The sequence below is a fragment of the Camelina sativa genome, chromosome 7, assembly GCF_000633955.1.
Source record: "Camelina sativa cultivar DH55 chromosome 7, Cs, whole genome shotgun sequence".
NCBI lineage: Eukaryota > Viridiplantae > Streptophyta > Magnoliopsida > Brassicales > Brassicaceae > Camelina > Camelina sativa.
In genome coordinates, this window is record NC_025691.1 from 28,726,236 (window position 1) to 28,742,781 (window position 16,546).

The 16,546-nt window shown below is 35.9% G+C and overlaps 2 protein-coding genes across 2 annotated transcripts in view; both read left to right on the top strand.

Moving 5' to 3' along the window:
• LOC104703107 lies at positions 4,093-4,677 on the top strand. The gene has a single exon (XM_010419050.2). It carries the CDS (start codon positions 4,195-4,197, stop codon positions 4,546-4,548), a length of 354 nt encoding a protein of 117 aa, XP_010417352.1. The 5' UTR covers positions 4,093-4,194; the 3' UTR covers positions 4,549-4,677.
• The window catches only part of LOC104705050, a 24,066-nt gene continuing 14,764 nt past the window's right edge, over positions 7,245-16,546 (top strand). Inside the window, exons 1-15 of the mRNA XM_019227173.1 lie at positions 7,245-7,764; positions 8,321-8,794; positions 9,616-9,760; positions 10,141-10,419; positions 10,551-10,718; positions 10,812-11,021; positions 11,993-12,087; positions 12,362-12,536; positions 12,724-13,145; positions 13,636-13,759; positions 14,698-14,793; positions 14,925-14,996; positions 15,386-15,523; positions 15,849-16,002; positions 16,149-16,495. Of these exons, the coding sequence (XP_019082718.1) occupies positions 7,403-7,764; positions 8,321-8,794; positions 9,616-9,760; positions 10,141-10,419; positions 10,551-10,718; positions 10,812-11,021; positions 11,993-12,087; positions 12,362-12,536; positions 12,724-13,145; positions 13,636-13,759; positions 14,698-14,793; positions 14,925-14,996; positions 15,386-15,523; positions 15,849-16,002; positions 16,149-16,495 (3,261 nt within the window). The 5' untranslated portion in view covers positions 7,245-7,402. The remainder of the gene's footprint in view (positions 7,765-8,320; positions 8,795-9,615; positions 9,761-10,140; positions 10,420-10,550; positions 10,719-10,811; positions 11,022-11,992; positions 12,088-12,361; positions 12,537-12,723; positions 13,146-13,635; positions 13,760-14,697; positions 14,794-14,924; positions 14,997-15,385; positions 15,524-15,848; positions 16,003-16,148; positions 16,496-16,546) is intronic.

A 16,546-nucleotide genomic window follows, 5' to 3' on the forward strand; every position in this document is an offset into this window, starting at 1 on the left:
CAATGACTGATTTTTCATAGGATTAATCATTAATCGAGGCGAATAGAGTGGATTTAGCAATTAGGTGAAGAGTATTCAACTATTTAGATTAAAACTAATTTATTAAAAAAAAGTATTCATAAATTGATGGAAAATAATCTGAATTAGACAGGGATTTTTAAAACAACACAACTAGTATTTTTGTTTATTTATTTATCTGGACAAGCATATGTCACTCAGATCACCTGCCATGATATATGGCATTCTAAAATTCGGGGGGAAAAGATAGAAAGAAAGAGAGAAAATATGTTATTAAAGTTTGATTAATTTGATTGGTAACTTAATTTAAATCTTTATTCGATTTTTTGAAAAATATCATAATTTAAGACTTGTACGCAACTAACTTTTTCATTCGTGAAAGATCGAAGAAGAGAATGCAAAGGAGTTAATTAAAAAGATGCTATACGTCATTATATATTTTCGCTGGACAATAGATTTTTTTGGTCAAAGACAATATAGATTCATGTAATGAAAATAATTTGTATGTAAATAAGCACACTTCATTTGTACGTGCCATAGATTGCATTTAATTTCAGACTGGTATGGTCGTTGCCGTTTCAGTAGTTACATCAATTAGTGACGAGGGATAGATAGGACTTAGGAGTAATTGAATACAAACACAAAGGTACAGAAGCTAAAGCTTCTTTTGCGATTTCATCAGCAGCTCTGTGCGATTTCATCGGCTCTTTGACTGTTCTCTGGCAGAACAAACGTGAAGCTAATCTTTTCAAACTTATGAGTCATTTACAGGATATCGTGTAGAATCCTGTGGATCTCCTTGTGTTAGAGCTCCGATTTTGTTGCTTTGATCAGCGTTTACGAATCTGAAGCAAAGGTAAGTTTCTGGTATCCCAAATTTGAGGCATGTTGCATAGCTTGGTTCATTGCTAAGGCTTCGACTATGAGGGGAAAGCTTACATGCAAAGCGGTTTCATGTCCTTTGATCTTCGAGTTTGTAATCGGATCAGTGAAAATCTAGCCGAGACCCGCTGTCTGAGAGTCCTCTTTCCAAGCGGCATCAATGAAGCATTGGATCGTATCTGCCCTCACTTGTCTTTGTTGTTTCCTGATGTGGTGATTTGTCCTACTAGGGGTTGAGATCTGGGCTGCATACCATTCTCTAGCTTGGGATGTCGCTTGGGTTATCGCATCCGGGGCGGAGGCGGCCATCTTCTCAAATACTATCTCTCTTTTATAAAGAGTGTCATTTTGACATTTTTTCCTTGTTACAAAAATAATGTCATTTTATGTTTTCAATGCAGTTTTAAAGATTAATTTCTTTTTTTATCCTTATAATTTGAGCTAATTAATTAGAAAGAGAAAAAATTTAGTGTATATATAAAAGATAAAATATAAATTTAGATAATTTTCTTAATTTCTGTGCATTATGTCAAAATGACATTTTTTGTGAAACAATATTAGTTTGTTCTGATGCTTCCAAATGGTCCACAAAATCTATATGCCCAGAGATCCATCAATAATATATGTTAGGGGTAAGCACTAATACTTTCCAATTGTTTCAATTCCTATCCATAGGTTTGATATCTGGGTTGGATCTATGGTGCAAGAGCCCACACTTATTGGACAAAATTGAATTGAAAAGACAGGTGGACACTTGTTTCCTTATGACTGGAGAAGGAGTAGACTGCCTCAGGGTTTATTTCTCTTCTTTTCAAGTTCTCTCCCTTGGGGAGAGCATTTCTCATAGCTTTCCAAAGAAAGAACTTTATCTTTGGTAACCAATTGACATTCCAGATTTCTTTTTCCCACTTGAAGTCATAAATTTGGTTTGCTTGTTGAGGTTTTTATGTTGTTTGTGTCATGACAGATTGATACCCAGATTCTTAAATTATTTCCTATATCAAGATATCAAAATCGAAATCTAAATCCTAAAATATAACATGAAGTGTCCCATCAACAAAGGTGAAATTCACTATCTAAGATGTAAAATGGCCTCACTCTCTTTTTTTGCATGCTATATGACACTCATTTTTTCTAACGGGATGTTTTTTCTAATGGACTATGGGTGCCAACAGCCAACACAGGTGCTATAAGTGCTAACGTGATGTTTTCCCTACTTTTTATTATAATAAACATACTTGCCATGATTTATAAATATTTAACATGTGGTAGATCCATGATACATATAATTAGTCATATAACATTTAAATTTAAATAAGACTATAGAGTAAAAGAGTGTGATCTTGGTTTATATTTTTAATCTGGAACTGGTACGCAAGTATCACACTGACTGGATAAAGCCTTTTAAATATGACAGTCAAAGTCGTGGACTACTAGGAGACAATTGAGAACCCAAATAATATTTTCTTAATGATATATTTTTAATGGTTAGAACTTAGAACTTACAAAAGCTCTGTAAACTGCCGTATGTTTTGTGGGCTTTTTTCCTCGGTTGTTGTGTACTGTTTATATCAATAAAATCTTCAATTGGGGGAAAAAAAAAAAAAACTTACAAAAGCTAAAAATGATGTCGATATGTGTTTGCCTGTCATTTTAACCAGCCAGGCAACCATATGCTGCGACCCGCATTAAATTGAATTAGAATAGGGAGCCAACAAACTCAAATGACTATAAAACCTCTATAAAGTAATACTATCCAAAATATAATATTTTATTCATTTAAATTATATAATAATTTGTAGACAATTTTCTTAATTATTTTATCATTTAAGATTGTATCTTAAAGCTCTAGGAAAATATGAATTACGAAATTTGATCTAAGCATTTAATATGTAGAAAACCCCTGTTTTGACATTAAATAACAAAAATACATATTTATGAGTAATAACTTTAGTTGTCACGTTGTAAAAAAAATAAAAAAAAACTTTAGTTGTCACATTTTAATAACCTAAAAGTTTATCAAAATGAAAATGATATCATATTTAGGAGTCGAAATATATTATATTAATTTAGAATACTAATGAACCACTCATTTACACATGATTTTTTTTTATCATTTAACTTATTGAATTTGTATATTTCTATACTGCCTTTCTCATGTGCCAAATATTTTAGAGAAATACCCTAATATAACACTAAAATAAGTTTTATAAACATTTATAGCACACATTCCATAAATTTCCAAAATAGCATTATTTAACACATTATAATATTTAAAATTAATTTTTAGAATTTTGTTTTTTAGGTTTGAGTTCTCAATTTCACATTTAGGGTAGAGTTTTGAGAGGTAAAGTTTAGCTTTTTGAATTTAGGATTTAATTTTAAAAACTTAATTTTGAAATATAGTGCTATTTTTGGAATTTTAGAGATGTTGTGCTAAATTTGTAAACAAAACTTTTTTGTGTTATTTTTGAGAATATTCCAATATTTTATTGTTTCACAGAGTATTATTTTATAGAGAATTGTATTTATTAGTAGTTGTTCGATATACTGCCAACTAATTGTCAAAGAAACAAAAACTACCCTATCCTTACTTTTATTTTAAATTTTGGTGTAGTTTACACATGTAGGTGATGTGTTACCAATGATGTTATACCTAATTTTTCTGTTCATCAGAAAAATTTCCAATAGTTTTTTTGTCTTGTTATTTTTGTTTAAATACAAACTAAACTCGTCAGGAAATTGTCGAAAGTATCAAAAAAATTCCTTTAAGAAATTAGTATGTCTTCTTTCTCGGCCACGAATCCATGATCTTGATGATATTTTGTCTACACATAACATATTTTAGTATGAGGTTATAACTTATGTAAAAATATATCATCTAATGGTAATTAGAACTTGGTTTTCTTTTTGTTCTAAATTAGAACTCAATTTTATAGATAAGAGACGACCTTTCCAAATAAATACCTAGCTTATTTTCTTCGTGTATGTATCGTATATCTTATGTCAAGAACCAACAACACAGGTCTATTTTTGACTATTATATTGTTGTGGGTTTGTAAATTAGTCAGAAACCGGCATTTAAAATGCTGCCTTTTCATTAATTAATTATTCATACAAGTTGGCTAACGCAGTTTCATATAAGCCTTTCAAAGCTGACTTTTGAACTAGTCTCTCTTTTACGTCTCCCTTATCCATCAATCTACTACAAATATATAAATAACACAGCTAATCACAAAGACAGAAAGACAAAATATTCGAGCAGCAAAAAAAAAGAAAGAACAGAAGAAAAAAATGATGTTTGAATCTCCAAGCAAGAAGAGATGGAACGTGTCATCATCAGCTTCATCTTACAGAGAGACAATTGTACTTGGAAGATACAGCAAGAGTTGCAGAGAACAGAAGCAACAACAGCGAAGAGAAAGACCCGTGCCCAAGTGGAAGGTTTTGTTCATGAAGCTCAAGCTGTTGCCGTCTCATTCTTCTTCCACTAAGGTCGTGGCTTATGAGCCTTACGATTACGCTTTGAATTTTGATCAAGGGCCAGGATGGCACGACCACGACGAACCTGAGAATCTTTCTAGGTCTTTCTCTTGTCGCTTCGCTGATCCCACTCGGATCCGAGCAACACGCTTGCTCTTGTATTAAGTTTACTTTCCATTTCTTCTTTCCATTATTTTTCTAAAACTTTTGTTTTTTAAATGATGAGATCATGTAGTTTAGCAATGTAAAAATGAAGAAAAAAACAAAAAAGGTAAAAAATCTCGGTTTAGTTTATTTATTTTGGAGGCTAGTCGTCATAAATAATTTGTTACATTACTACTTCTCATTTACTCTCAGAAGATTATATTATTGGTTCCAACTTCAATATTAATTTCTTTCCATCATCAAAATATGATGTGGGCTAGCTGCGACAATCTCTCCTTCGCACTCAACTCGTCAAAGACCTATAATTCATGCATGAGAGAAAACACTCTTTAAAAGATCCCCGCACAAATTAATGCATCAGCGTAATCTCGTTAAGAGGCCTGATATACTTTTTAATTCTTTCTCGGATAATATTCTCTTAGTACTAGAGCTACATAAAGTTTTCAAGAAGCGCACTCTAGTGCTCTCCAGGACCATGGGGGTTCTTTCCTTAGCGCATCTCTATTTACTCTCGAGTGGCTGAGCTCTCACTATTATTGAGACAGCTAGCATATTTGGTTAAAGCCAAATAATGCATTCAATTGCATATTTTTATTTTATTTTGCAATCGTCATCGTATGCGTTTAAAGAATTAAAATCTGAAAATGATGGACAAAGTTTTAGTCGTCCCACTGATTATGCATGTGATAATCCACCTGAATTAAGTAGAGAGTCTTTCGGTTATTTTTGTAAAAAACTTGTGTTTGATGGAAATTCAAATGATCACCGTAATTCACTTTAGAGTTAACGGAAATACAAGAGACGCAGCAACAATCTGAAACGTGGTCAGAAGATGTAAACAAGCAACGCCCAATATAACTCTGTATATCAAAGATGTATTGATGAATCTAGTGATTAACCCGAGCCGTGAGTGGTACGAAGGTGTTTGGTTTCCTCAATCTACACCAAAATACTCTTTCATAACTTGGTTTTCTCTTCATAATTAATAGACTTGCAACACGGGATAGAATACTCAAATGTAATGTGTGAGCAAATTTGAGTTGTGTTTTCTGCCGAGAAGACTCAGAAACACGAAATCACTATTTTTTTTGTTGTTGTACTAATTCACAACAAGATGAGAAACTAAAAGTGTAAGAAACAGATTAAGCACCGTTCAAGCACAAAGCACATCAGCATATGAAGGGAGGGAGGGATTTACTACTGGTTCCAAGACTTTTGTAACACCCGCGAAAATATGTTGGTGGATGAGGAGAGCTTATCAGACATGATTTGATTATCTATGTTATCAAAGAGCATTTATCTTTTCAGTCATATATATTGTAATTTGCATTATAATTAGGAAAAAACAATATTATACCTTGCAACAATATTATAGCAACAGTTGCACAACATACACACCAATAGTTAAAGCTCTTTATTTCTTAACAATCTTATTACCGTCTGGATTCTTTATTAACTATACTTTTTCTTGTTATAGCTATGACAATTAGTGTAGGCTTTGTTATTATTAGTGTGGCACAACACGTTCCGGTGACACGTTTTAGTTGCGATGGTACAATCTCCTGACGAATGATCTGTTTTTTGAAATTTTCTGAAAGATTTCACTTTGCTCAGATTATCCTTTCTCTCATTCACTTTTACTAAAATACCACGTTTGTCAAATATGAGGCATATTATCTTGCTCGTTCCTCGAGATTATTAGTTTCTCAAATATTTTTTTGTAAACTTTTACTTTCAGTTTGTACAACCAACCTTTGGAAGCATTTTTTAATTTAATGTTTGGTTGAGGAAAAAAAAATATGGGCTATTTTTAGTGTGCTCGAACTTATCCGGCGACAACTAAAAGAACATGAAAACCATCCCAATTAACATCGATGATAATACAAATTGCAGCCAGGATCCTCCGCTTACCGATNATTTTTTTTTTTTTTTTTTTTTTCTTTTCTCATTAGTCTAGACTTTTCTTTTTTATCTTCATGCCAAATATCACCATAACCACCTTGCCCACATCAGAAACCCAAAGATGGACATGCCGGAATAACAAAAACTAAAACACGACAACGGTGTATCCGTAACGTAAGCCGACCAACTTCTGTTAAATGAACCAGAAGCTGCCGGACGGAGAGCCGGCGAAGTCCTGTTGAAAGAACCAGAAACTGCCGGACGGAGAGCCAGCCAAACTCTGTTAAATGAACCAGAAGTTGCTGGAAGGATAGCCAACAATCTCCGCTACTGAAGCCGGAGATGCCATACCAAAAGCCCGACTAAATCGGGAAGGATAACAATCAACAGCAACAAAGTCACCGTGATAAAAACCGGACAGTGCCGGAGAGAAACTAAAGCTAGCCGTCGTCGCGATAGCTGACGTACAGATGCCGGAAAAATAAACCGGACGGCTAAAAAAGAAGAAAAAAACTACTCTCTCTCTCTAAAGGATTTGGGAGAGAGAAGAGAGAAGAGAGAAGAGAGAAGAGAGAGATTCTTCTTTTTTTCTGTTCCCGCTTACCGATCTAAAATGGTAAGTATAGTAAAAATTTTGTTTCAATATACAATATACAATATCACTACGACGTTCGAGGGTGTTAATAATAGTACCTATAATAATTAATGAAAACCGTGAAAAATAGAAGACAAAACCATTGGTTAACAACTTAGGATCTAATAAATCGGTTTATGCTGCACCAGCCTTAATGGGTCTGCTCGACTAGCAAAAGTTTGACGATTCCAGACCAAAATTCTTCACAAAAACAAAATATCTGAAAATCCAAACGCGGTGGTGAGAGATATTATCAGATTCTACGGAGATTGATCGGTATGTATTAGATTTCATCAGTGATCGGAGTCCGCGGCGGCCATGGATAAGGAAACGGAGATTCTCTCTCGTCTCGCGGCGAACCACCTTCATCTGGCTCAATTCGAGCCGTTGAAGGCTACGCTACTCGCTCTCAGGGTTCGTAACCCTGACCTCGCACTCACGATTCTCCATACCATCGTCTCTAACGCCGGTAGATTCGAGAATGTCCTCTGGTCACGCTCTTGCCCTTCCCCGTCTCTCCTCTCCTTCCTCTCCACGATTGAGCTTCTGAGATTCGATAATCCTACTTCGCCTTGGGGGTTTGATTCCGAGACTCTTAGTTTGCGCGCGGATTTCTTGTTGATGGTCCAGGTCTTGATCGATAGGGTTTCAGAGAGGATTAAGGAAGATCAGAGAGTCGAGTTGGAGAGTGAGGAAGACAAGAGGGATGAAAATGGTGGATTGGGAGATTGTTTAAGGGTTTTGCAAGGTGTTTTGGAGTTGGGTGTTGAGAGGTTGAAATTTGATGTTGATACAACTAGTAGTACTAGTGAAGGAAGTAATAAGATTGAGGAAGATGCAGTTGTGTCTTTGAGGAGTATAGTCTTGGATTACTCTGATGTTTTCGATGCTTTGTGTTGTAATATACAGAGGCAACTTATGGGTTGCCAGANTACTCGCTCTCAGGGTTCGTAACCCTGACCTCGCACTCACGATTCTCCATACCATCGTCTCTAACGCCGGTAGATTCGAGAATGTCCTCTGGTCACGCTCTTGCCCTTCCCCGTCTCTCCTCTCCTTCCTCTCCACGATTGAGCTTCTGAGATTCGATAATCCTACTTCGCCTTGGGGGTTTGATTCCGAGACTCTTAGTTTGCGCGCGGATTTCTTGTTGATGGTCCAGGTCTTGATCGATAGGGTTTCAGAGAGGATTAAGGAAGATCAGAGAGTCGAGTTGGAGAGTGAGGAAGACAAGAGGGATGAAAATGGTGGATTGGGAGATTGTTTAAGGGTTTTGCAAGGTGTTTTGGAGTTGGGTGTTGAGAGGTTGAAATTTGATGTTGATACAACTAGTAGTACTAGTGAAGGAAGTAATAAGATTGAGGAAGATGCAGTTGTGTCTTTGAGGAGTATTGTATTGGATTACTCTGATGTTTTCGATGCTTTATGTTGTAATATACAGAGGCAACTTATGGGTTGCCAGGGTTATGATACTTGTTTGGTGGAGGAAGTTCAGGGAGATGAACAGGGAAGGGAGATAAATGAGGCCACCACATGCATTGGTTCTCCGGAGCTGGATAACATCAATGTGTTTGCTTTGATACAGAGAAATGTTCAGTTAGCACAGTTGGATGCTATGAAAACAAAGTTAGATGAAGGGGAGGAGCGTGGGGCAGCTGATCGCATTCGTTATCTTCACCTTGATTATGGAGTAGAGAAAGAGAATTATCAGTATGTGCTTGATTTATACAGTCCGCAAATACATGAGGTTTTTAAATTATAACTGTGCCATTTGTTTTTTTTATTGCTTACATAATTCTGAGGGTTTTGGATTATTCCACTGTTTCCTCGTCCTGATTGTTCCCTTGGCATTCATTTTACCGTTTCTTGGTTAGGAAGTGTTTATATAATCAGCTTTCGAAACTCTGAATGTTGGAGTACACATGTTGGCAGAATTACTATGCCCGTTTTGGGTTTTCTTTCCAGGTGGAGGCTACTTGGTTGTTTGGTTGGAATTGTGCTATAAAATTAGACTAAGATTCGGATTAAGATCTATTAGAATAGTTTTCAGAGTTGTGATAAGTGTAGCTGTCTTATGTATGATACTTCCCAGCATTGATTCATTTCTATGCTAATTCTTGTGTAAGTAAGTATGATGAAGCACATTCCTTTTTATTGAATAATTTCATGGATAGTGTTTTATTATTAGACATCCCTAAAAATTGGTTTTGTATCCACTGTTTGAGTGGATTTGGCCTTTTCTGCTTTGAAGAACTTGAGAACCTTGACTTGGGGTCGGAGTTGAGGTCTAAGGTTCATAAAAAAAAGAGAGAAGCTTTTTAAACATTGCTATTTAGTTTTCATTTATTTCAATAGGAAATCATAAATAGTGGAAAATGTTCATGTGATACTAGCGGATGAAGGAATCCATGGCCTTGCAGATTCCATTCCATTCCTTGCATTTGCCTTCCTGTTCCTGGGAATTTACTTTTTGCATATATATAAGAATAGAGAACTTACTTCAATCTTTCTTTATTCTTCTTTTGTGACAGTGCTGTTCTAAAAGCTCTCCTTTCAAGAGTTATGGAGAAAAAAGATGAATATGGTGACCCTTGGCAGATGGTGCGCCAGAACTTGCTGTTTATTTATAAAGAAGCTCTTTCATCGAGTTGTGGAGATCTTGTTCAGATGATCCAGGTTATTATAATTTTCATAAAAGCTGATTTAGGGGATCATTCTCATTTAAAAAGAGGTTTCACATGTACAGATTGCTGAACTGAACACACAAAAAAATTGCGTTACAGATCCTGATAATATGTACTATAGTTAACATTCGTTGTGATTGGGAACTTAGGACTGATATTTATCTCGATCATGCTGGAATTTTAAGTATATCCAGTTGGCATTGTTCTTCTATATACTTTGTGAATATGTAAACTGTGGGTATTTTAGTTCAGTGGTCGGTTTGAGTTTAAGGGTTTGCTTATATGTGCCTATTGGAATATGTATATCTGTGGCTCTGATTAAGTTATCGTGTACTATAAGCTGTTATGTACTTACAATGTTTCCCTCTGCAGGGTATTCAAGATGATATGCTCCTACCAGATAGCCAGCTACATTTATCTCTCGACAATGAACAAATTCCACTCCCTCTTGAGTGTTTCCGGCGATATCTTGTGGACTTGAAAGCTGAGAGAAATGTAGAGGAAAAATGTTCCCCTATGAGCAGGGCAATTAATTCTTGTCTCAGAGATATGTATCATTATGCTCGTCTTTCTGGTTCACATGTGTTAGAGTGTGTGATGTGTGCTGCTTTGTCTTCTGTAAAGAAAGAAAAGCTTCAGGAAGCTGATGATGTAGGTGGTGTAAAATAGTTACATATGTTTTACTCATGATCTTACTGCAGTATCATTGATTGGCTGCTGCCCCATTCAGACTTCCCTTTTTCTATTGGGATCTGAAAGTCTCTTCTGCTGATATGTTACAGGTTCTTACTTTGTTTCCCCGACTTCGCCCATTAGTAGCTTCCATGGGTTGGGATCTATTGCCAGGCAAAACTGCAGCCCGTAGAAAATTGATGCGGCTACTTTGGACTAGTATCTCTCAAACAATTCGGTTAGAAGAATCTTCTCTTTATGGAAACCAAACAGATGAAGTAACTTTTTCTCTTTTGCATAGTCTGTTATTTGTATCTATTGTTTTTAGAAGGTGACAGCGAAAGTCTAACAAGATCCAATGATCTACGCAGAAATCTTGTGTGGAACATCTCTGTGATACATTATGCTATCAGTTGGACCTTGCATCTTTCGCTGCTTGTGTCAATTCTGGTAAATCATGGACGCCAAAGGCATCTTTCTTGATGCATGGTAATGCGTCATCTGAGCATGATGATGGTGAGGTGGATCCTTTTGTTGAAAATCTAGTGTTGGAGAGGCTTTCAGCGCAAAGTCCACTTCGGGTAGGTCTCTCTTGAACCATCCTTTCTACAGACACTATGTTTAGCTGTCCGAATAGACGTCTCTAAGCTATAATTAACTTTTGCACTGTTAGTGGAAAAGTTCATTACATATCATATCATGCTGGCTAGATTCATTTCCTTACAGTAGAATTGGTGTCTCGTAGGGAATACATGAACTTAAATAAGAAGAGATATAGATAACACGATTACATCATATGTTGCTATGGTTTATCAGGAGTCAAGACTAATCAATAATTGAATCACAATGGCATTTTAAGTCCATTTTGGATAAATATTCAATTTTGTATGAGGGTTAAGATATCTATTTCGCAAGAGTTTTTAATATTATTACCAAACAAGGAGCTGGATAGTTAACAGGCTTCCTTGGATCAAAAGAAATGAATTTATAGCTCCTAATACACTACCACTTTTTTTTTATGTGAGCTCTTGGAGAAATTAAAGAATATACATCTTTTTTTCCTGAATAATATATCATTTTTCACTCTGCCCCATTGACTTTTAGTACTGTATTTTGAAGGACACTGACATTGTCATCAGTTTCATACAGTATAAATTTAAATGTGTTTTGAGATCTTTCCACTGAATTTATGAGTTTGGCACTTAGTATGTCAAATCACCAATAATGTATCAAGAGAAGATGTATAATGTCTAAGTTCTTGTAGATTATCTTCATAGGAAAGATTTAAATATTTGCCTCTTTGCTCTCCCCTTCCACCTCTCTGTTCATTCTTTCATTTTTTTTTTCCAAGTTATGTCAAACTTTATCAACTAGGTGCTGGTATATCGCGCACTGCTGTAGTGGCATGTGTTTTGTCTTGCTCTGGTCATGTGAAATTGTCTCCAACTCTGTTAGGTTGAATTATAGCAGAACTATTATCAATGGGTTGATCATCTGCACGTTTTCTTTGTGCTCTTAATCTGACAAGTATTAATGACATACAATTGTGTAGGTATTGTTTGACGTTGTTCCTGGTATAAAATTCCAAGAAGCTATTTCACTGATTAGCATGCAACCTATTGATTCAACTGCAGAAGCCTGGAAGAGGTCAGTTCAATAAAAGTTTATATAGCTTGTCGTATACAAATACTTCAATCATTTCCTGCCTTTTTTTATTTTCTTGGATAGATGTATCCGTGTCTTGATTTTAGCACCTGACCTTTGAACAATAATTATTGCATTAGCAAACTTGTTTTGTTTGTTGTTAATTTCAATGCGTGTTTTGTAGATTGTGCATTCTTAAATGCTCTTCCAATTTTATTAATCGGGGGTGAGTCGTTTGTAGTCAGTATTTCACTTTTGATGTCTTCATATATTGTAGGATAGAAGATATTGAACTGATGCATATGCGTTATGCTTTGGAGGCTATTGTTTTGGCACTAGGTGCAATGGAAGAGGCCATGAAAAATGAGACGGATGCTAGTCGTCGAATCGTATTTTGCCATTTAAAAGACCTCACTAACCATCTGGAGGCCATTAAAAATGTTCCGCGCAAGGTATACATTGACTAATTTACAAGTCAGTTTTTTGAGAACACCATATTGAAAATAAATTAGAATTGAATACTATTTCCTATGAAAATAGAAATGTTTCATACTTCATCTTCACGCATGTGATTTCTTTGATGTTTTTCAACATGTTACACTTTACATGTTTTTAACATGCGACCTCTTCTGTTTGCAGATTATGATGGTGAACATAGTTATTTCACTCTTACATATTGATGATATCCGTCTCAGTTCTACGCAATGTGTCTCGTCGGAGAGTGTTTCTGAGAAAGGTAGTATGCCTGATTTGGATCTTGGCGATCTTGCTACAGAAGGGGAAAAGGAAATTGTTATATGCTTCACAGAACAGCTTCTCGATGTTTTACGCCGCAATCTTCCATCACATCTGATTGAACAAGAGTGTCAGCTGGATGGTACTCACAGCGCTGATGGAAGACGGGCTTTAGAATGGAGAGTATCTATGGCTACGCGTTTCATTGAAGATTGTGAATGGCGGTTATCTGTTATGCAGCATCTTCTGCCACTTTCTGAACGCCAGTGGAGCTTAAAGGAGGTTTTGAGTGTTCTCAGGGCGGCCCCTGCAAAGTTGCTTAACCTGTGAGTAGATTTATCTTCTAATGATTGGTTCCTTTATTAGTTATCAGGGAAAAATTGTTATCCATCTCACTATTTTTCCCATTTTCACGTCTAAAATGTAAGGGAACCAAATTGAAGTTGAAAACGAAGAATGATCTCTGTTTGTACGGAAAATTTTATATGATTATCAAGTTGTCTGAAGTATTTTATCTAGAGTCAGTGGGTATTTATGTGTGTATGTGTAACCTGTATGATGAGGGCCTTGAAAACTTAGAAGTTTGAACTTTGATTTTCACTGAAGGTCTGTGGTGAAGTTACCTTTTTAATAAGAAGCTGAGCTGCTATCTGCTAAAGAGCAGGAGTTCTAGCTGTGCTGATGAAGTAGTTTATGGATTAAGCTTTATAGGTTGTTCCCGATTTGTCTCTGCTAGAGTTCCCAAAATTGAATTGTCTCGAGTAATACTTTGCTCACTCGTGCCACTTCTTTACGAAATTAACTCTTATTCTGCAGTTGTATGCAAAGAGCTAAGTATGACATTGGAGAACAGGCAGTTCATCGGTTTGCGTTATCAGCAGAGGACAAAGCCACTCTCGAATTAGCTGAATGGGTTGATAATGCCTTCAAAGGAACACTGGTATCTTTCGTAATATTACATTACAATGCTTGCATATATGTCCACCTTATATGTTTCTACATCTTGCATACTGGGATTAGACTATTCTGATATGAGACCCCTTTTTCCTGCCTTGAGGATTGTATATTTGTACTGCTCTCGTTCCTTGCTATATGTCGTTAGGGATGCAGTTTGTATATTGTTCATAAGATGTTGCCTGACGTCATTGAACTTCTATTTATTGTTGTGTCTAAATTCTATGCGATTCTATTTCAAAGGAATAGGCATGCNACTGAAGGTCTGTGGTGAAGTTACCTTTTTAATAAGAAGCTGAGCTGCTATCTGCTAAAGAGCAGGAGTTCTAGCTGTGCTGATGAAGTAGTTTATGGATTAAGCTTTATAGGTTGTTCCCGATTTGTCTCTGCTAGAGTTCCCAAAATTGAATTGTCTCGAGTAATACTTTGCTCACTCGTGCCACTTCTTTACGAAATTAACTCTTATTCTGCAGTTGTATGCAAAGAGCTAAGTATGACATTGGAGAACAGGCAGTTCATCGGTTTGCGTTATCAGCAGAGGACAAAGCCACTCTCGAATTAGCTGAATGGGTTGATAATGCCTTCAAAGGAACACTGGTATCTTTCGTAATATTACATTACAATGCTTGCATATATGTCCACCTTATATGTTTCTACATCTTGCATACTGGGATTAGACTATTCTGATATGAGACCCCTTTTTCCTGCCTTGAGGATTGTATATTTGTACTGCTCTCGTTCCTTGCTATATGTCGTTAGGGATGCAGTTTGTATATTGTTCATAAGATGTTGCCTGACGTCATTGAACTTCTATTTATTGTTGTGTCTAAATTCTATGCGATTCTATTTCAAAGGAATAGGCATGCGGTGGATAACATTGAATACATAGTATCTACCTATATCTTGATTTCTTAATATTCTCAGGTAGAAGATGTGATGTCTCGTACTGCTGAAGGAGCATCTGCCGTGCAGGATTTAGATTTTCATTCTTTAGGTTCCCAATTGAGTCCTTTAGCTGTGGTAAGCCCATGTAGTTATAATTATTTTCTCTAACCATACAATTGCTTTAGCAAATTCTGACAGGATTATCCTGCAATCAATTGCCTTGCCTACCTCTAAGCAAGTTTTAAGTTCCCTTTTTCTGATGCCAGATTCTACTATGCATAGATGCGGCTGCTTCTTCTGCCAAGTCTCCAACAATTTCCAAACAACTTTTGGATAAGGCAAGCAGTGTTCTTGATTTCCTTATACTTTAACTTGGTCTATATATGGTAATTTTTTGGTTGCTTTTTGCTTCTTATTTGTACAAGGTCTCTGTCCCCAGTTTCTATATTTTCTTTTGTAATCTTCTATTTATTTGCACTCCGCAAATATTATTTTGGTGAAGAGCATCTTGGGAGTCTGGTTAACCATACATTCTTCTACATTGTTGTATTGCTTTTTGTACTAAGCTAGCAAGCTTTGGGGTAATAATTTCAGTTAAAGTTGAGGCACTGTTTGCATGATATCCAAACAGTGTACCGTTAATGTTTGTATTACATTAAAGTGTTCAAGAATGGTCAAGAAAGTATACATACTGTTGTTCCTAAGTAGTTTTTATTTTTGTGCGCAGTCTCAAGTTTTGTTATCAGAAATTTACCCTGGAGGATCTCCGAAGGTGGGGTTTACTTACTGGGATCAGGTCCACGAAGTTGCAATAATCTCTGTATTGCGAAGGATCTTAAAGCGTCTGCAGGAATTCCTTGAACAGGTCAGTGGCATAACTTTCATTTAGTTTAATATATATATATATATATATATATATGTTTTTGTTGAATTTTATAATGATCGATATGTGGAGATCATATGAGATATTATTGCCTAGTATGGTAACAGTTTTATCTATGATGATTTTCTATAAGTTGCTTGACTGCTTAAGAGATACATGACTTTACTTTAGGAAGCAGTATGTGAGTGATCTTTTGTTTTTTACGATGCTCTTTCTAAGGTGCACAAAAACATGTTAAAATCCTTCTCTTTTCTTTTCTTATTCCCGTTTCCCTTTCTTACTAGTCTCCTGATCTGTCATGCTTCAGGATAACCCTCAAATTCTTCAGGCCAGTTTTAGTGGGGATACCATAATTTCATCTTGTACGGAATCCCATAGACAGGGACAAAAAGATCGTGCTCTTGCAATGCTACATCAAATGATTGAGGATGCTCATAGGGGCAAGAGACAGTTCCTGAGTGGTATTTTATTTTGTCTTTCTCTACACACTCTATTTGTTCTTGCTACAGTATTTGTTCCTGCTACAGTATGCAATTGACTTATCTCCTCTTTGATTATGTATATTAGACCTTTCATGTAGTTCTAAATGTTTTCCAACAAACAACAGGTAAGCTTCATAACCTAGCGAGAGCACTCGCTGATGAAAAACCAGAAGTTAACGTATTTAAAGGGGACGGATCGGACATGGCCATTGAGAAGGAAGGAGTTCTTGGTCTTGGGCTAAAATATACTAAGCAAAGTCCTGGTTCAGCAAATAGAGGCGTGGATGGAAATCCTGTTTCCTATGAAACAGAAGACAAGGAAAAAAAGTCATTTGGCCCATTAAGCAACAAAACCTCTACTTATCTATCTCAGTTTATACTCTATACTGCTGCTATTGGTGACATAGTAGACGGAACTGATACAACCCATGATTTCAACTTTTTCTCTCTTGTTTATGAATGGCCTAAAGACGTAAGTGTTTTTGTTTTTTATTCTTATGTTCTCAGGATATTTTTCATTTAA